Source organism: Notechis scutatus, chromosome 1 (genome assembly GCF_049901735.1).
Source record: "Notechis scutatus isolate UNSWTSFEM ecotype Mainland chromosome 1, rNotScu1.2, whole genome shotgun sequence".
NCBI lineage: Eukaryota > Metazoa > Chordata > Lepidosauria > Squamata > Elapidae > Notechis > Notechis scutatus.
Window position 1 is genome coordinate 73,136,786 of NC_142009.1, and position 21,886 is coordinate 73,158,671.

A 21,886-nucleotide genomic window follows, 5' to 3' on the forward strand; every position below is an offset into this window, starting at 1 on the left:
TTTGATTCTCATTAGGGTTTGAAGTAACACTGGTTGGGAAAGAATATTTACAATTTGAATAATTTAGTTGGATAATCTACTGTTGAAATTGTCCACCTGCTGACCTGTCTTGCATATTTTTTTAAAGGTAGAAACAATGCAGTTATACCTGTAATTAAGGGATTCATGGACCCTTGTATATAGGGAATCAGATCCCTTCCAGCTTCAGTCAGTAATATTCTAAGTAGGTGTCCAGCTGCTTTACTTCTAGGAATACACTGAATTTGAAGTATTTTTTTTTCTTTATAATACTTCACCTGATTTGTCCAATTTTCATTGGTTGAGTTATTCTACCATACTATATTTGGTTCCATCCCATTCTGTTTTAAGACAATTATCTTGCTATTATAGACGGAAACATCTAGACAGATTCTTGAATTCCTTTACATAATTTCTTTCCAGAATTCTGGAAAGAATAAAAAGCTTCTACTGCATCTTAACCACAGTCCGAAACAGTGGCTTATTCTTGGCTTACCTGTTATCATAGTTCTCTGTTTTGTGAAAACCTAAACTAGTGGCTAGGCTTTACTAGACAGCCATTAATTTACCTGAAACATAAGTGGATGATGTGAATAACTGTTGCTCTGACATTTCTCTTATCTCCTGTGGACATGTGAAGGTTATTGCTTTTAAAATTAATGGGCTGAGGGAAGATTTGGCCAACACCACAGTGAAAAAAATTGAAATGATCAAATCCCAAGTAACCACAGTCATCTTTGCAGGAAATGTAGAGATATATATGTTCCTTGAGTAAAGGAAAAAGAACTGGCACAAATTGCTGTTAGAGCAAATTTGTGTGGTCTCTTTTCTGCCCTGGCTGAACATCTTGGCCATGATTGTGCTAACCACAAAAGAGTATCATGCAAATTCAGAATAACATTAAATCAAAACTTCAGGATAAAGGAAAACATACGACTGAAAGGCTTATTATAGCCTCTATTAGTAAAATTAACATTAAAATTAACATTTCACAATTTATCATGTACCTTAGAGCATGCGGCTAATCAGAATTCAGTATTAAATGCTATATAGCACATTTCCTCAGAAATTTAATATTGTAAAGAAAACCAGAAAATATATGAAATGGTTGGTATCTCCAAAATCACGATTTCTTGGGATATTTTGATTAGCTTATGTAGTGCTAATCATTGTCAAATTGCTTTAAATACATTTTTAAGCTTAGTTAAATAAAGTTCCAAATCTATTTTTTCTTATTGGTTCAAATTTTTACTCTTTGTTCAATATGCTATAGCATTTTAAAAGAAAAATCAAATCTTCATTTTGAACCAGACAGATTATTTTATAAGACACACACTCACTCACTCACACACTCATGTTTTGCATTTTTCCTCCAAGAAATATAATCTGTAGTAAAATATTTGGCAGAAGATGACTTCTTCCCTTAAAATGCCCTACTAAAGGTCAAGTGACTCTGGGGGAAGAAGCAGGTGAAGGTACACTTCTCAGTTGTATGGGTTGGAGAAACCAACGCGTGGGTAGTCTCTGCTTCCTTCCTTGCTTGAAGACTGAGTCAATCAAAGCTTAGTCCTGCCTCCTTCCACTGCTCATGCCCAGTTTTTGACTTAATCTCCATGCAAAGAGGACACACGGAGAGAGTGCTCAGAGAAAGAAAATTTAACCACACTTTGGATTCTTCAAATTTGAAAAGGAAGTGAATAAGAAACAATGAACCTGTGAGTAAAGTAAAAAGGAGACAGAAGCCTTGGGTGGACTGAGCTGGGATTTCTGTACAAGCCGGGAGAGTGCTCAGAGAAAAAGCTGTGGTGGCCCCAGATCGAGCGGACGGTCTCGCAATCGGCCAGCAAATAGGGAAGGAACTGATAGGCAAGCAATCAGGCATCCCAAAGCCGCTGGGCGAAGATAAAGCAAGGGACCACCAAACAGCTGATAGGTGGTTTAAAAGAAGCCGCGGCAGCTCCGAAAGAGCGGAGCTAGCTCCCATTCAGAAAAGGACAATAAATAGCAGCAGGAGCCTCTGCATTTAAAAAAAAGGGGGTCCTAGAAACAAAGAGCAGACACTCAGTTGTGGTTGAGGACCTCTGGAAACAACTGCAAGCCCATCCAGTTAAAGGGGGACTAGAGTCCATAGTCAGTCTTGGCTGTGCATACTCTCTAGCGATCAGAATCTAGCAGAATACACCAGCTGAGCTCCAGCGAGGGCGAAGCTGTGTCTCAGAGAACAAAGGGGACAGCATGGCTGATTTTTCAGAAACAGAGGCAGACTTGGAAGATCAGGGATCGCTTGACCCAAGCCCTAATAGAGAGCAGGTCTCAAAGAGAGGCTAGTGGATCATCAAAGATGGAAGAAAGAGACTTCCAAATCAGATGAGAGAGACGCTTTAAGGAGACAAAGGACCATTGAAAAGAGCTTCACATTGGCTCAGAAAGAGGTGGAGAGGAATGGAAATTCCCGCACTTCAGCAGGCAGACCAATGGGAACAAAGCATCAGGAGAAGAGCGCCAGAGAGGTGACACCAGAGGGCACTGATGAGCAGTTTTTTCAACCAGCTCTTTGTATAAAAGATAATGTGTGTGTCACAGAGAGGCAGAGAAACCCCCAGGTATACAGTGAAGACCAGCAGCCTGCCCCGAAGAGGAGGAGGCTGGCAACAGAGGCCAGCTTTACTCCTACAGCAGCAAGGCTCAGAGAACAATCCCTTAGGGAGGAAATGAGGGCCATAATGTTGGAAATACTGTCAGAGGTTAGGGATGGACAATGTAATAGACCTAACCTGGTGCATAATGAGAAAAGGCAGGCGGCACAACATCCCTCGCTGACAGGAGAAGCGGGGGAAGAATTGGGGTTCCAGACATCCAATTCAATTAGGTCATACACCCAAAGTGAGTGTTCGGTTTCAGGAGAGGATGATCAAAAAGAGTCAGCCTTTTCAGATGAAGAGGTAAGCTTCCGAGAGACCCCAGCGTTCTCTGGTCTATTTCGCCAGCAGATGTTTAAGAAGCTGCTAGGGAAGGCCAAGGTAGCAACAGGGGAAGGTCATAGCAACAGAGGAATATGATCTAGAACCATCAGATCCAAAATATACGTTCTTTGCAAGAACCAAGATAGAAAGCAAAATGGTGCCCTCACCTGAATTATTCAGGGAGGTAATAGAAGGTGAGTTCAATCGACCAGTCATTTTCTCAACACCAGGGGGAAATGAGAAGAAAAATTATGTGGAAGTGGTGGATTTGATTCCAGTTCCAACAATAGATGGACCAGTGGCGGCTTCTATATCTGCTACCATCTTGGCTAATGATGCGCAAGACAGTCTAAAAGGGGAAGACAAGAAAGCAGAACAGACCCTCCAAAAGGTCCACCAGGCAGCAGCATGGTCAGTAAGGCAACCTCTACTGCCTCATTTTTTAGCAGGGCAGTCCTGATATGGCTTGAGCAGATGGAGGATAGGGCACCACCTGGTGATCTTTAATTGCAACAAGATTAAACTAAAATAATAGTAGCAGCTGCAGTGGCGGTAAGGCATCTAGTTTGGCTCCGCCACTGGCAGGTGGATTTGAAGCATAAGTAGAAACTGGCTTTGGCCCCAGATATAGGGGATAAACTATATGGGGAAGCCATCAAACCACTACTGATCAAGACCAAAGATAAGAGAAAGATCTTGCCTAGGCGGTTTGCTCAGGCAGATAGGCGGTCATCGCCATACACACAACGGCAGCCTTTTCTAGCCACTGGGGGTGACTTTGGTCACTCCCAGTATTCCCAGAGGCAGTATACACAGAGGCAAACGGACAGATCCGGATTTAGAGATGGGCAGTCAATGATTCCAAGGAAGATGACCATTAAATTGCTCCACCAGCAGGCCCTTCTGTCACACAAAGTGACAGCTGGAACAGCGTGCCCATCGGTGGAAGACTGGGCCTATTCGCTGACTGATGGGAGACAATAACAATGAACCGGTCCATAGCTTGGAAAAGATGTGGCATTCTTTAGATGTAAGGAGAGCACTATGCATATATATTAAGAGAACAAGGTCCATTAGGAAGACAGAAGCATTCTTCATAGCAATCAGACCTGGTTCTTTGGGTCAAAAAGTTTCACCATCAACCATAGGTCGATGGATCAGAGCATGTATTACAAAGGCTTATGGAAGCCAGTCATTACAGCTGCAGAGTAGAATAACAGCACACTCAACCAAGAGTGCAGCCACAACGGCAGCTTGGAATATACAGGCCCCAATTGAGGACATCTGCAAGGCAGCAACGTGGTCATCACCATCTCCGTTCATCAGGAACGATCCATCTGTTAAAATACTGAAGTTTGCTAATAACACAACAATAATTGGTCTCATTCGAGACAACGACGAATCTGCATACAGACAGGAGATTATACAACTTGCCTCGTGGTGTAACCGGAACAATTTGGAACCGAACACACTCAAAACCGTAGAAATGGTGGTAGACTTTAGAAGAAACCTTCCCATACTACAATACTAGACAACACAGTATCAACAGTAGAGACCTTCAAATTTCTAGGTTCACATGACCTAAAATGGACACCTAACATCAAAAATGTCATCAAAAAAGCACAACAAAGAATGTTCTTTCTGTGCCAACTCAGAAAGCTCAAACTGCCCAAGGAGCTGCTAATCCAGTTGTACAGAGGAATGATTGAGTCTATCATCTGCACCTCTATAACTGTCTAGTTTGGTTCTGCAACCCAACAGGATAGACACAGACTTCAGAGGATAACTAGGACTGCAGAAAAAACAATTACTACCAACCTGTCTTCAGTTGAGGACCTGTATACTGCATGAGTCAAAAAGAGGGCTGTGAAAATATTTACAGTCCTCTCACATCCCGGATGTAAACTGTTTCAACTCCTTCCCTCAAAATGATGCTATAGAGCAGTGCATACCAGAACAACTAGAGACAAGAACAGTTTTTCCCTGAGTAAAGGTCAGTCCCGAAGGATCATCAAGAAAGAACACCAAGAAATCTCCAAGGCAATCATTAGCCTTCATCAAAAACTGGGCATGTGCACTGGAAGGAAGCAGGACTAAGCTTTGATTGTCTCAGTCTTCAAACAAGGAAGCAGAGACTACCCATGCTTTGGATTCTCCTCCTGTACAACTAGACGATGTGTTTCAAGTAAGAACCAACGCTCTTTTCGAGTAGTATTTAGAGGTCCCATTTTCCTCATCATCTTGATGCTTGTCTCTCACTCCTTTCAGCAATCTCATTTGACCCTCAAGTGAGGTAATTCAGGGGGTGGGGCAGAAAAATTCTCGATTTATTTCAGTGGAGCTTGGTCTCCTGAGTCCTTGCATTGCAGGGGTTTTATAATGATTTTGATTTTTTTTTCTTAATAATTGCCAGACATGTTTATTTAGTGTAAAGCTACTATACTATAGTTTGTGGAAATGTATGATCAAATACTTCATTTTAGAGAGCATTGTTTGAACTAATTGCCCTATTCAATGTATTCCACTGTTAAAAAATGGGTTCTCCACAGGAAATCAGGAATCCATATGCAAATTAATATATACAAGGTGTGCCAAAAGTCAGACTTCACAGACAATTAATTACTGTATATAAATTACCTTAACATTCAAAAGTGTCCTTTGAAACTTTTTTCTCATTTAACACCTGATCTTTGAGCATTCCTAAGTACAGTGACATTTTCTTTGGAAAATAAAATAAAATAAATAAATGATCATTGATCATGACTTTTGATGCCCTGCTCACCTCACATTTGGATTACTGCAATATACTCTGCTTGGGGCTACCCATGGAGAGTATTCAAAAGCTACAGCTGGTGCAGAATGTAGCAATGCAGACAGTTCTGGGACCTCTAGAGTGTCCCAGGTAACTGCTATTGCATGAGATGCACTGATTGCCGGTATGTTTCTGAGTCCAATTCAAGGTGTTGTTTATGAATTTTAAAGCACTTTGTGGCATGGAGCCAGGCTACCTCAGGTAAAGACTCACCCAATGGGATTGGCCCACTGGTTCCATCAGAAGGGGCATGCCGTGGACCTCATCGGTTAAGTAATTCTGGTTGGTGTGATCCAGAAGGAGGTCTTTTTTCTGCCTTGGCTCCTGCCCTTTGGAACATGATACAGTGGTGGTATGCTAACGGTTTGGCCCTGTTTGGCCCAATTGGTAGTAAAAAAATCCTATGGTCAGCTGAGAGGAGGGAAAAAGCCTGGACAATCAGCTTTAGAGGAGAAAGAAAAGAAAAGCACAGGATCGGCCCTCCCAACTGCCCCTGCACTTTTCTTTATCCTGCAGGCCTTAGCTGGTGTGGGGAAAGCTGCGTGCGGTAGTGGAATAGGTAGGATCCCACTGCTGATGATCTCACCAGTGGGGTGAGATTTGCCCTCACCTTGCTTGGCCTTCTGCAAGAGCCTCAAAACCTGGTTCTGCTGATGGGTCTGGGACATCAGTGGTGGCATTTCCATGTTGGAGGTGGTTAATGGATTAAGAATAAGATCCTACCTCTACCCCTTAACAGATAACAGAGTTGGAAGGGACCTTGTAGGTCATCTAGTCCAGGGGTCGCCGACTTTTTGGACCTCAGGGACCACCAAACTCATAATTTTAAATCCCGCGGACTAGAGACCCTGGGAAAATCCCCCCAAAAGTCTGCAGGAAAATTCCCTACCCAGTTTTCCTACCGATCGATCATTTATTTGGGATCGCAGGATACCGTCTCCACCTCCATTCTAAAGAGAGAAAGAGAGAGAATTTTGGCTTCATGCAAGGAAAGCAGCAGAAGCAGCAGAAGTCTTTATTTCTCTCCCCCAAACTCCACCAGAAATGAGTCTTTGTGAGACTTGTCATGCCAGCGCAGCCTCTTGGAGCGGGATGCCTTGCAGGGTCCGAAAGGCTCATTTCTGGCAGAGTTTGGGGGAGAGAAAGAAAGACTTTTGTTGCTTTCCTTGCGTTCAGCCAAAAGCAGAAGAAGAAAGAAGTGGAAAGAAGCAAGCCCGGTGGCCAGGCCAGGCGCGTGGGGCGAGTGGGGCAAGTTCCCCCCCTCTGCCCTTTCACCCCTCCCCTTACTACCTCATGTTATTTGCAATGCAAGCAACAAAAGCCTTGTGTTCCCACGCAGCCTGGATTAATTGTTTTGGGGGTGACATTTCTCTGTGGACCACCAAAATTTTCTCGCGGACCACCAGTGAGAACTGGTTGCCAACCAGTCCCCGGCCCACTGGTTGGCAACCACTGATCTAGTCCAATCCCCCGCCCCAGAGGGAGACCCTATACCATTTCTGATAAATGGCAGTCCAATCTCTTCTTGAAAGTCTCAAGTGATGGTGCTCCCACAACTTCCGAGGGCAAGCTGTTCCATTGGTTGATTGTTCTCATTGTCAGAAAGTTTCTCCTTATTTCCAAGTTAAATCTCTCCTTGTTCAGTTTCCATCCATTATGCCTTGTCTGGCCTACAGGTGCGTTAGAAAATAGCTTGACCCCTTCCTCTCTATAGCAGCCCCTCAAATATTGGAAGACTGCTATCATGTTTCCCCTGGTCCTTCTCTTCACTAGACTAGCCATGCCCAGTTCCTGTAACCGTTCTTCATATGTTTTAGTCTCCAGTCCCCTAATCATCCTGGTTGCTCTGCTTAGTATTCTGGTTTTTAATTCATTTAATCTGTTCCTTTTAATATTAAATGTTTTTGGATGTTTGTTAGCTACCCATAGTCACTTGACAGTGAGATGGGCAACGTACAAATTTAATTAATATTTAGTTACAGAAAAAAGTAATGTAAGTATATAAGATGGACATACTTAAATTATGCATGGATTTATTATACTGCCCTGTATAGATTTATAATATATTTGTTATGTTTAGTTCTGAATTATCAAATTTGACTTGAAAGTAGAATCTTTGATCCTACTTTGATCTTCCTAATCAACTATTTTTTTCAGCCAAAAACCTTTTAATTTGCATGTATTGAACATGAAAATAGACAAGGAAATCCTATGCGTATAGATGGAACAACATAAATATTTTTCATCCTTTTCACTTGCCTTTTTGTTTTCTATTCTTTTTTTCTGTTGCAAAGTCCTTCACAAAGAATTATAAAATTTGCTATAAAAATCTGTATTTAGGAAAAGGGTAGATCAATATTGGTATTCCTTTCTTATTTTTATGAAATATAAATAGAATAGAATGTCAATTTGTTAGTTATTACAAATGCTTTTCCTTGTGAAGCAACATTCTATCATTGTGACATATATTTCTAAGCTATGACAGAAAAATAGGTATCTTTTTGTGACTCTCAATATTATCTGCTGTGAATTCTTTGAATGATTTAGCAATGACAGTACTTTCTTCATGCTGTTGTCTTCAGTTTGTGTCAGAAATGTCATTGCCTAAATATAATGAGTATCAAATGAAGAGTTGTTAAATGAATTCAAATACAATTGTATAAATTCTATTTATTGTGTTCTTTAGTAACATCTGTTTCTTTCTGAAAGCCAGATATTTTAAATTTTTTCAGCCAGCTGAGATTGTCAAAATCCCATAAATCATGTTTAGTTACGACTATGAAAAAATTATTTTTACTTAACAATTCTTTATTTTCCTAATTGCCCTGTTAATTTATGAACTATTCCTATTGTTATTCCTTTTTTCCAGTCATGATGATAGAAACATTTAAAAACTCATTTAATCTTTACATTTTGAAAATATATTGTAATATATATTTCTTACATACTTGTTTCAGTTATTGAAGTGCATGCAAAACTGTTGAAGAAATACTTCAATAGTGTATTTAGCATTCTCTATATATATATTTGTTGTTAAGATCTCATTATAATTTCATTAAAATTTTAAAAGCTAAAAAATTCATGCATACGCATTTCACCAGAGTTACTTTATTAGACCAAATAACAATTATGCAAAGGTGTAGTGGATGCAGGGGCCTAAGAGTAAAGTAACCTAGTGCCTACCAGTGTTTAGATTGCATTCCTATAAACTCCATCCAACATGAAATATAGCTGATTACAAGAGCTGTAATCCAAAACAGCTGGAAGCTGTTAGGTTGGTTTTGTGTTTAATAGTATTTTTATTTTCAGATATTTCTTTTTTTATGACAGAACTTTGGTCTAAAATGATAGCTGTTCAAATGAATGTTATTTTAAAAATATGTTTTAACTATGAACAAGAAACTTGGTTAAAAACCTGGCTGAGAGCCAAAATAGAGGCTCTCAGCCAGGTTTTTGAACTTATTTAAAATCTGCAGGGGTTCAGGTTTTGATTCTGAGACAAGGTGTGGTACTTGGGAAAATTTCATGCACCTCTACTCTGAGTAATAATGAATAGATTTATAGTGGGGGGAATGATTCAAGGTGGAAATGATTAAAAACACTTATTCAGCAATATATCTGAACTCAAGTCGATCTTCTGTTAGCTACCTGTCCATGTATGAGGAGGTGGTGATTTTTAGCGCGATTAATATCCTTTGAAATAAGTACTTTGCAACCTGCAGTTGTGCATACAAAGCACCTCTTTTTAAATCATTAAAGCAAGCAGACTTTTCCCAGCTGAGCAGCCATGCATGCAGAAACAAGCCTGGGAAAGGATGCAGCTGTTTTAATGATTTTTTTAAAAAAGATGACATGCATATAGAGATTTTTATATTCAGCATTGTGGATATTTGTGCATGCATACCCGTGCACACACTATTTCTTGTCAGAAGTAAAACAACTGATTTCACAATAATAAATCTATGCTAGTTCTGCTGTTATTTGTCATTGAACGCAGGATTATTTCACAGGTGAATGAAGATTTATTTCTGTGTGAAGTCATACAGTACAGTAGTATGTTATATTCATCTTAGTGAGAGTTTAATAATTTTCAATATTTAAGGGCTATGTTGATACAACACTTGAAGCTATGACTTGCTGAAAAGAACGATTTGAGGTTTGCATAGCATGTAAACCACAAATAGGGAAACAGTATTAAGATATGTAGTGTGGGATCCCAATTATAGGTCCTTTGTCCCAGAAATAGTGAGGAATATTGAGAATTGCAGTTTATTGATATAAGGAAAACCATATTCTAGACCCATGATATTACGATTGGAAACTGGCTTCCCAAGGACATACTGAACTTGCAGAGGTGAGACAGAAACTTTAGAAATTTATTGCAGCAGACTGTTTGTCCCCAGATTGAAGTTCTGCAACTATTCTGTTTCCTGCTCCTGGGTGCAACACATAATCATTAAAGACAGTTATTTTTCACTCCTGCATTTGGAACTTTCCACCCTAGTCTGTGATAACTTTTGCACTGCAGATTAGCTTAAACTAGTGTCTCATTTTGAACAATTCACTTGGGTAAATGCAGGACATCCTGCCCTTTTGCTTTATTCTCTTAATTCCATAAATGTAATCTATATCTGTTCCTGAAATACAGATAGAAAATGAAAACTCTTTTCCAAAAGGATTTTGTCATTTATTTAATAGAATGAACATTTGATTGTACCCATTAGAAAAAAGTGGTAAGGTCTTGTTTCTTAAAAAAAAAATGATTCACATTTTAATGTTTATGAAACTACAAACAAATTAATTGTTCCCAGAGGTAAATGTTTTGGTAGTAGCTTGGCCAAAATTTAGATACGTTATTTTTACAAATATTTTTAAAGGACTTGCCTAAACTGGGTTCACACAACACTTGTGGTTTATTTTGTTTTGTCTTAATGTGTTACATAAATTAAGCCACTGTGGTTTAAGCGTGCATTATGAATTCAGTTATTGTGATTTAATAAATAATTATTAAAACAAAACCTGGCCGACAGTGATGTAAGATTCCAGTTTGAATAAGTAGGAAATTCCAGAAAAGATTAAAAGCCAAATGTATTTCACTTCTTTCCTAGGCCCTTGATGAACCACCATATTTGACAGTAGGCACTGATGTGAGTGCAAAATATAGAGGTGCCTTTTGTGAAGCTAAGATAAAAACAGCAAAAAGACTGGTTAAAGTCAAGGTATGTATATGCATACATTTTAAAATTCATTTTACATATATATAGAATACATAACTGATGAACTGTATAATAATCTCTTGTGCCTATTTTCCATCAGAGTAATTGTCAGACTACACTTTTTCTTTCATTTGATTAGCTAGGCTCATAGTAACTGAAAGCATATAAGAAAGAAAGAGCTTTAGAGTTTGAATATAAATGTATTTCTTCTAAATTTGCCTATAACATTAATATAATGAATCTGGATAAAAGGAACAGCACTGTATGATTGTGTGTGCATTTATTCCCATTTAACAGCAACTTTCAGAATCTTTCTAATATACTGGCTTTCTCATCTATAGTCTGCATGCAGTTGCAGAAAATCCATTTATTTTACACAAGCTTGCACAAGAGAAGTTGAGTTAATTGTTTCCATAAATCCAAATATTTATTGTTTCAAATAATGTATTTGCTATCTAGCTAGGACCTATTTCCATTTACTCTTGAATAAGTAATACAGTATATGAATTATAATCCTGTTTGCTCTGAAAGCATGAATTGCTTAATGTGATCAATTTCTTAATCAAATATGTGTGATCCTAGTAGGACAAAATAATTAGACCTTTTGGCCAAAGCAAAAATCAATCTCACCTTCAAAAATCTCAAATTTGGTATACTTTGAAGCAAGCTCTCTTTTGTTTTCAAATATTCTTGTTATCAGTGTTAACGCAAACTTTTTTCTTCTACTTGCTTTTTCCAAATTATGGGAAGCTAAAATTCTATCACACACAAAAAATAAATGTGCATACTTACAGTATATCATTAGCCAATTTGTACATATTCCTAGTAAGAATATTAGCCTTTGTGATCTTAATCTTTAAAATCCTTAGAGCTATATTTAGATTGTTGTTTCAGGAATTTTTAGCTCCACCTCATGAAACTTCTTTTAACATAATCTCAAAATCTGATCCAGAAGTTCTCCCAAGCACACTTGAAGGCTTTAGGGTGAAAAACAAGTTCATTTTATTGATACTCAAATTGGACTTTTCACTCCATGTACTGACCTCGCATTGACACTTCATGTATCAATGGAATAGTATTTAATCTTTTCTTGTAGCATTTTTGGTATCATTTTATCAGAGATAGTGAAATCAGACTATTTCACTACTTAGTTCATTGGCTTGCAGGGTTTTTTTAAATTAAAAAAGCGGAGTTTTTAAGGGCCAGGGTATTCTCCAGACACTATATTTTTAGAGTAACACTTAGAAATGCTTATTGATAGGAGAATCCTTATCTCTTTGCATCTACATCTTAACTGTTTTCTACTCATATGATTTAGAGAATGATAAATGGATGTGAACAGTTTGATTTCATTTCACCTTGCTGTGGCTATGTAGTTATGTCGAAACCACAGAATTTTGCTGAAGTTTACATCTCAGATACTTTGTAGGTAAGGCAAAAGAAAGTTGTAGAGAATGAAGATTGTATAATGGTAACTTAATGGTATTGTTATTGATTGGATTTATAAGTTTTCTTTTAAAGTTTCAGGCCCCAATTGTACCCTGTTCAATCTGTCTTCATATAGTAATGGTTAGGTTGGGCTGAGAGTTACTTATTCAAAATCATCTGATTACCTAACCTAACTGATACTGTTGGAAGATAGATACAGAGATTTAAAGAAATGTTTCCTGTGTCTGCATCCTTGTGATCCTTTATAAAGGGGAAAAGGATATTAAATCAACTGATTGTTATAAATGTGTATTAATTCTAATCTTTTAATTCTATTACAATCTGGTTGTTCCACTAAGAGAAAAAAGTGGTAACAAATGCAAAATGCAAAATGTGAGTTTCTTTTGAACCTCAATAGCATCATCTAATAGCTACTGCAAATAGGTTAAACTCAGGTTCAGAAATTTGATAGCCATTCTTATGCTGTTTTAAATATGTTTACAATTTCATTTTCTAGGTAACATTTAGGCATGATTCATCGACTTTAGAAGTTCAGGATGATCACATAAAAGGCCCTTTAAAGGTAATATATTTGAATAATTGTTGAAAAAAATGAATAATTCTTGGAAAATTTAGAGTGTATTTGAAATTGAACAATTCAACAATATAGCATTGACATTATCCTCTGAATAAAACATTTATTATTTAAAAACACTGAAATGTAATTTGCAGAGTAATGCTGTATGTTGTAGAATTTAAGATCCTATTCCTTTGGTAAGATTTTATTTTTTTCTGCATAGTGAATAGTAACGTAATATATATTTATTTATTCAATTTATATAGTTGCCCATCTCAAATAAGTGACTCTTGGCAGTTATATAAATTCAATTTTTTTTGGGGGGGGGGGATCAAGCAACATCTTCTACTAAATATTTGTGGAAGTGTCATTATCTAGATATAAGGCTCCTCATTTAGCAGCCTGTATATTTCTATTAAAGATATATATATATATATATATATATTACCAGTGTGCAGCTTGTAAACTTCTGGCTGCATGTAACTCTCAGAGTCTTTGGCTTCATTCTGCCACAGGTTCCCATCTCTGGAATACATTTCTCTTACAGACTTGACAAACATGGCTGGAGGGAGTGGTATTGTTGTATGAAAGAAATACTCATCTCTTTTTCACAAGTGCCAACCACTGAGCTCATCAGTTTCACAGAAAAAAAAAACCCTAAGCACATAAAGAAAAATTCCTCATATAAGAAAATCTGCACATTTTTTTTCTAGAATTTTTTGAGAGAATCGCCAGTCAGGTGACTGGTATCAGTAGCATATAACACTGTTGCCATTATATACCAGGATTTTCACAAAGGTTTGATAGAGTCACTCATCAAAAGTTCTTAAGTAAACCTGATGGTCATAGAATAAGAGAATCTATCTTTTTATGACTTGCTAGCTGAGTAAATAATAGAAAGCAAATAGCAGGAATAACTTCATAAATTATTTTAATGTAGGAGTAGGCAATGAATTGGCCGAATTAGCAGATGATACCAAATGATTTGAGGTAATGGAAATCAAATGTGATTGCAGAGTCTGTTTAAACTGAATAAATGGTCAGTCAAATGGAAAATGTAATTCAGTTAATTTAAGTAGATATAATGTGATACATGTTGGGGGGGGAAACTTAACATATGAACTGATAGGATTGGAGTTGCCTATAACCAACTAATAGATGTTGGTTATAGATCAATGGAGTTACCAACCCAAAATGTAACGGCTATGAACAAGCATATTTCATGGTAGAGTTAATTAGGAAATTGACTGAAAATAAGGCTGCCAATAGTGCGATGCTTTTGTACAAACTATGGAAAACCCACATTTAGAAGGTAGGATTTGTAAAGTACAGTACATAGAACAAGTCAACCAAAACTTTAGGTCTCAAACATTTGGGAGCCTTTAACTTAGGAACAACTAGTTATGTGACAGTATAATCATGTATGCCTAGTTTAGCAAAAGTAGATATAGTAAAGGTTTTTTTTCTTCTCTGGGACCAAAAGTCATCCAATGAAGCTGATTGGGAAGAAATTTAGAACAAAGTTTCTGGATAAATTTATCATGAACAAGCCTATCAGTCTTGAAGATTCTGTCTCATCTCCGCTTTGGGGACCTCATTCCTCCACAAATGTAACAGTGGCAGGAAAGACATAAGCACTAAGATGGGCTTTAATCTGATCCAACAAAGCTCTTATTATTCTTTTATATAATAATAAGTACTTGACAAAGATTCATCATAAAGAGTAATTGCTAGGTACTATGTAGTTTGTAATCCTCCTCTCTCTTTTTGCAAGGAATGTATGGACTCTGTGCATATGCTAAGAAATATAAGTTGTTCCTAATTGAAATACTCCGCTTTGGGGACCTCATTCCTCCACAAATGTAACAGTGTAAATGTAAATTAAGCAGATGTGTATCATGGGTGTTTCAGCCATATGTGAATAAGATACTTTATTAGATCTTTGCATTGGTACACTTCAATAGTATATGTCACATTTCAATAGCACGAATGTTATTGTTATAACTTTTCTTCTGCTTTGAAGAAGAAAAGCACCATCTGCTGCTTTATTCAACTGATATGGTATGTTTCCCTTTATACTGGTGAGAGAAATTCAGTTCCTGTATTCTAATGTTCAAACTGCACTTTACGGTAATATTTAGGCATCTCTTAGAAAACAATGTATCTCCTTATTACTAATTTCTTTTGGTTACCTTTAAAATGGAAATCAACTGCAGTCCCCTGTGATGGACAGAAAATAGTTTCCTTATGCTGGCTATAATATTAATTGATCCTTACCTTTGTACTCCTAGAAAGTATAAAAGTAGAAAGAAAGGAAAGATGGTGAATAATAAAAATGAATATGTGAATATTAAATTGAACATTTAAAAATAATTGGTGCTTTCCTTTCTCTCTTGTCCAAAATAAGTCTTTTATAATGATTAGAAATGTTATCTTCAATCTTCTTTGATATGCAGAGAAATTGAAATTATATTGCATACCCTTTCAGACTTTTAACCCTCATTACTAAGAAGCTTGTCTGCCTTTTGTTTTAGATACTATTTTTGTGAACCATTTTGACATCAACTCTTTCACCATCTGCTGGCAGTAAGGAAGTAATATAAAGCACATCACTGTACATTAAAAAAGATTGTTTAGAAACAATACCTCTTTTACAAATAATTGATCAATGATTATTTTACAAATTCTGGCTTTACCCAAATTGGAATTTTTAAAGAGTAATTCACACTGCTATAAATAAGTCTAAAATGATTTTCAGATTTTAATAAATTAACTTTTGCTTTATAATTTAGTTGAACATTGGGATTTATTTATAGCACTCCTTGTAATGCATCCATCCAGTTCTTAGTGGGACAAAATTAAGCAGATGTGTATCATGGGTGTTTCAGCCATATGTGAATAAGATACTTTATTAGATCTTTGCATTGGTACACTTCAATAGTATATGCCACATTTCAATAGCACAAATGTTATTGTTATAACTTTTCTTCTGCTTTGAAGAATTGCCAGTATAAGACTTAACTATTCAGAATATTTTAGCAATAGAATTTAGATAATTATAATAAAAGTATTTTCACGTCCAAAATAAATTTAGTATCCATATTGCAAAACTGCAAGCTTGTCCAAGTTGGTATTCAAAGTGTGCTACTCAGGTGTCATGGCTTTTTATCCTAGTTGTGTGCATATTGCTGAAGAACAGAACTGTTGTCATAAAAAAATAGCCTGACGTGCGATCAGAAAATAAAGTTGTCTATTCCCTCCTTCCATCCCATCACAGCTTTGTTAATTTTTTGGATCTTCAACACATCATATTTTGCCTTTTTAAAAAATCAGTTTTATATGCTCCTCCCCCCTTTTGCCTTCTCTGTGTGTGCGCGTGTGGGGGCAGTCAGTGTTGATTCCTGGCAGCTGCCTGGAGAAATCCTTGTAGTTTTGTTTGCAGAATTTTCAGTTTTTCCTTTGCTTCCTTCCTAAGACTGAGAAAGAGTGGCTGGCTCAAGGTCACCCAGGAGATTTTGTACCTAAGGTGGGAATAGAATTCATGACCTCCTCAGATTTCTAGTCTGGTGTTGTAACCACTACACCAAACTGGTTTTCATATGCTATTGTACACAAGTATAAAAACTAAATTTAATAAAATAAGAAGTGAAGTGGTTCCAGTGGTTCATAACCAACTGTCTCTTTAAAATCCTTTCAATTGTTGTAGGTAGGAACTGTGGTGGAAGTCAGGAATCCAGATGGAACTTATCAGGAGGCTGTCATCAATAAATTAACAGATGCTAGTTGGTATACTGTAGGTAAGGAAAAATTAAAACTTTTTACACAATTGAAAAATTAAGTTTGTAAAAAATGTACTTTCTCCTGTAATATTCACTAAGGGTTGGTCTTTATATTCAGTGAGTACTTTTAGTTTCAATATAGCATCTTCATTGACATTGATATGCAATCACTTAAGAATGTTTTGGGATATGATACAAAGACAAATAGAAATAAGAAACAAGAGAATTGTGCAACAGCTTTAAATAATGACCTTGCAAATTCATAGAATTTAGAAACTGATTCTAACATTTTAAAACTCCAAGGTACATTAAAAAGGCACTTTTTTGGTTCTCATTTTTTTGTTATTTGTTTTTGTACTGTTCTGAATATTGTCCTAATTCTATGCTATTAGGGCATCTCATCTTTCTAGCTGATTCTAGAAATTCTAGGACAAACTGCTGTTGTATATGTATTTTTCCATTCAGGCCTTTCCAATTCTTGCTTGGCTTAGTTCCTGCAATTTCCTTAGCAAAGTTTTTCAGAAGTGGTTTGCCATTATCTCCTTCCTAGAGCTGAGACTGGCCCAAGGTCACCCAGATAGCTTTGTGTGTGAGGCAGCACTAAAATTCAGACTCCCCCAGTTTGTACCCTGTTGCTTAACTAAATGAAATCAGCTCTCTTATACAGGTAGTTATTGACTTACAACTGGTCACTTAGCAACCATTTGAAATTACCTGAAAAAGAGGACAAAATAGCCATGAGAACTGAATTGAATCTGGTAGTTCAATTAATAAGTTGCGATGTATTATACATTCATTCCCTCCCTCTCTCTCACAAACACATATACACACACAAAACTACAAGGTGGAATTGATGTATGGTTTGTACTTAACTTATTTTTATTTTCTGTCTAAAACACTCTAAAAAGAACAGTTGTTTCTAGAAAGAATCCTTAAAGGCTAGACTCCTAGATTGCACAGGTTTGCTTAGGTTAGAGTCTAGTATTTTATAGTATTTCTGGTGTTTCTGATTAGGTGAAACTCTGTCAATATGGCTTAGAAATGTACATTTACTTTTAGCTAGAAGTCATGATAAAATTGATAAGTATGAAATTCATGGAACAAGTAGGCACAGCTGTATGTTTAACTGAAATTTAATTAAACTTAAGGAAATTTAAAAAACTCTACAATTTTTTAAATTGTTTTATATTGTTTCATTTTACATTGGTAACAGTATTTGATGATGGAGATGAGAAAACCCTTAGACGCTCTTCACTTTGCTTGAAAGGAGAAAGACATTTTGCTGAAAGTGAGGTAAACATTTTCTTTTTAATTTAGCTGTGCTGTGGAAATTAAGCATGCTTTGCTAATATTTGCCCACTGATTAATGGAATGGAATGTATAAGTTGTGCTTCACTGTCAGCAGTGGGGTATAGTTGTGAAATCTAGAAAAATATGTGATTCTGATCAAGAGAATCTCTGTTACTGTCATGTGTTCATGTGTCAGTGGCCTGAGTTGCATACTTGTTTTCCAATTTAGCTTCCTGTGACTGGAAAATTAGGCAAGGTATTTATTTGTACAATAAAATGTGTGTTTAATGGATATTATAATTAGATTCCAATTATGGTAAGAGGGGTTAAAAAAGTATAGAACAGTGCTGTATAACTCATACTAAGAACAAATAATTACCTACAGCTGAATAATTTGCAATAATATTAACCTTTAACTTAATTCAAAAATGAAAAATATGAGATATTGTAGTTTTAATTCTTAAAATGTATAGTCTCCTCATTTTGATTGCTCCTATTCTGCATCTTCTCTCCTGCACATAAAAAGTTACCTTGTGTGGGATGAGGTGAGAATGATCTTTTTTTTTCTTGTCTTAAATGCAAAAATGGAAATAATACAGAAGAAGGTGGCAGTTAACATTTATTGTGTGGAGTTATCCTACGTGGATTGTCCCTCAGCAAATTGTCATGCTGCAGCAAGATGGCAATGGCAGGTTAGCTGCCATAGCTAGCCTAGACCCTATAGTTGTCCTAGACTCCTTCCATGGGGAGAGATGATCCAAGGAAAGTGGGGCTTTGGCTTATCTTCTAAATAGAGATTCCCTGTCCAAAAACCTTGGTCTTTTATGTTATTTGCCTTACTGAAGGTAGGAAGGGAGAAGATGGCATTCAGGATAGATTTATGATCTCTCTAAAACAGTGTCTCTTTGTAGACACTCTGTATTTGTTGTAGTGCTGCAGCTTGTATTTCTTTCTATTTTCATTCTCCTTGCAGATTGGGCTTTGTTCATAACAGGGCCTGTTGTCTGAATTATTTTTTTCAAACAATGTCTTTGTTCATATTCTGATAAATCTGTATTGTGAAATTCTCTGCAATAATTGAAAAAATAATGTTTTTGTCAACAGACATTAGATCAGCTCCCTCTTACCAACCCTGAACATTTTGGGACTCCTGTCATCGGAAAGAAAACTAATAGAGGAAGAAGATCTAATCACATGTAAGTTTTATATTTATTTGGTTCATGATTGTCTTAATTTTACAATTATTTGAATGGAGTTAAAAAGCAGCATATAATTCAAAGTAGAAGATGAAAATGTGGGAAGTTATCTGGGGAAACAGGAGCAACTCTTGGTTTTTTTTAAAAAATACAGGCAAGGTTTAAAATGGATTAAGGAAATGGCTGTTATTAATCTCTCATATCTACAGTTTAGATCGGCATAAGCTTAGTGGAAAAAGTATGGAGTTCACTTAATTGCTTTATACAAAGGGCAACCCATTATTTCTGAGAAGCAAGGCAGAAAGGAAGACGTTCTGTTCCACCGTTTACAACCTAGAAGGAAACTGAATGGTGTATTCCATAAATTGCTGAAAATTGCTTTTGATAATTCCTGAATATGTTGTTCATTCATAGCTCTTCATTCATTCATTCCTGGGAGTTGAAGGAGCATTACATATGAAAGTATAAGCTTTTCTTTGTATTTTGTAGCACAAAATTATTAGCCTCACTACTGTACATAGGATGTTGGTGAAAATACATTCTGAAGGCTTTAATCTAGCCTCATGATAAACACTCTAAAACAGAGGTCGCCAACCTTTTGGACCTCAGGGACCACCAAACTCATAATTTTAGATCCCAGGGATCACTAACCGGTTCTGTGGGCATGGCCTAATTTGTGGGTGTGGCTTGGTGGTCATGTGACTGGGTAGGCATGGCTTGTATGTAAATATTATAAATATTTATATAAATATTTAATTTTTTATAAAAAAAAGAGCAACTTTTACCCAGAATCAGGCAAAGCAAGCAGATTGAGTTGCTCACAGAATCATTCAGTGATCTATCTGTCATCGGCTAGCTCAGTCTCTCAAATTTGCTTGCCGTGAGTCTGCACTGAATTTGCTTGCAAGCAAACCTTCAGTCCTAAGGGAGGTTTGGCTGTGCTGAGCTAAAGATCTAAAGACTAGCTAGAAAGCAAGAAATCCAACCATTTCCTGCTTCCTAGCTAATCTAAATCTCTTGGCACAGCAGAACAGATGATAGTCGAAAAAAGGAAAAATAGCAATTTAGCAAGCAAGTTTACTGGGTAAGGAGTGAGTGAGCAGGGAGGGTTCCCGCGGGCCATGTGGGCGGCGCAGCCTTGTGTTTCTGTGTAGCCTGGATTGGCAACCACTGCTCAAAAAGATCCTCAACTCTACCTCAGTAGGATGTTGAATGTCATCTGATCTGAGGGACCCATCATCTGGCATTATATAGCTGCTGAAATCAGAAGCTGCAGTGCAGAATTATGGTGGAAACATGGAACTGCATGAACATGGGAAAACTCAACACAGTGAAAGATAAAATAAACTGGCCACAGACTGACATCTGAAGCATCAGAGAATTAAGATGGACTATAATTGGACACAGAAAATTACATTATGACTCTGGGCACAAAAAAACAACAATCCCAAAACAAAAGAAAAAAACAAAGAGGGAATAGTAATGCTTTTATAACCAATCAGTGACTTAACAATGCAATAAAACTTTACTATAGTGATTATCTAAGCTTATGCTCTAACGCTGATAGAAAAGAAGAGGAAACTGATGAGATTTAGGAGGAAGCTGATGAGTTCAAGATGAAATTGACAAAAATATGTAAGCAAGATGTGCCACTTGTGGTTGAAGACTAGAATGCCAAAGTTGTAAATATTAAGGAGGAAAATAAAAGTTTGGCCCAAGAAAATGAAATAATGTAGAGAGGGCTGTAAAGCACTATAAAGTGATATATAAGTCATAAATGCTATTTCTATAACGATGTACCGATTTCTAAAAATGACTTACCAAGTTCTATGAATCAATGATTTTTTTTCCAAATACACACACCCATACAAATACTGACAGTACAAGACGACATTACCATGGCACTCCTTCTATCATTACCATATGGAGTATACAGAAATCAAGTAAGTCAGGTATAACATAAAGACATAGCCAGTGATTGACTGTGGAATGGATCATACGCTTTACTCGTGCAAATTCCAACTTAAGCTAAAACAGCAGCAGAAGGAAGCCAATCATTTTCATGATCTGATCTTGACTAGGTATAATCCATTTTCAAACAAAATTTCCAGAATCTTTTTGAAGTCCTAAATCTCATTGACAAGAAAACAGAGAAATTGTGGCCGATGTCAGAGAAGTTCCTAAGGATGAATGTGAAAAGAGATTACCAGAGACCAAGAAGCAAAAGAAAGCAAACTGATTGTCAAAACTCATGGTGGAAATTGCCAAAAAGAGTAGTGAAGCCAAAGCCAAGAAAAACAAAGATATCAGAACTTGACAAAGAATTTCTAGGGGCTGTTAGAAGAACAGTACTGTAAAAACATTAAAACTTGAAATAAACATCGAACAACAAAATGTTTCAGAATTTCCAAAGGATTTTAGAACTCAGAAAAGGGTTCAAACCTTGAATTGGTATGCCAAAGACACCATTGAACAGACAGTAATTAATTCCCAGAAGATCAAAAAAAAGATGGAAGGAGCTTACGAAATCCTGTACAATAGAGATGTCAGCATCAGGATAACTTAGAAGATAATTCCTACTTACAATAATTTCTACAGGTAATCCGT

General features: G+C 36.7%; 1 protein-coding gene across 6 annotated transcripts in view; it reads left to right on the top strand.

Annotated features, from left to right (window-relative positions):
- Positions 1-21,886, top strand: part of ARID4B (AT-rich interaction domain 4B) — a 91,675-nt gene that overhangs the window by 18,209 nt on the left and 51,580 nt on the right. For all 6 annotated transcript variants that reach the window (XR_015749976.1, XM_087967680.1, XM_087967687.1 and 3 more), the window contains exons 3-7: positions 10,902-11,012; positions 12,955-13,020; positions 16,721-16,811; positions 18,007-18,086; positions 19,188-19,279. Coding sequence is in view for 5 of the 6 variants with exons in the window: in XM_087967680.1 (XP_087823806.1) it covers positions 10,902-11,012; positions 12,955-13,020; positions 16,721-16,811; positions 18,007-18,086; positions 19,188-19,279 (440 nt within the window). In the remaining variant the exon portion in view is untranslated. The remainder of the gene's footprint in view (positions 1-10,901; positions 11,013-12,954; positions 13,021-16,720; positions 16,812-18,006; positions 18,087-19,187; positions 19,280-21,886) is intronic.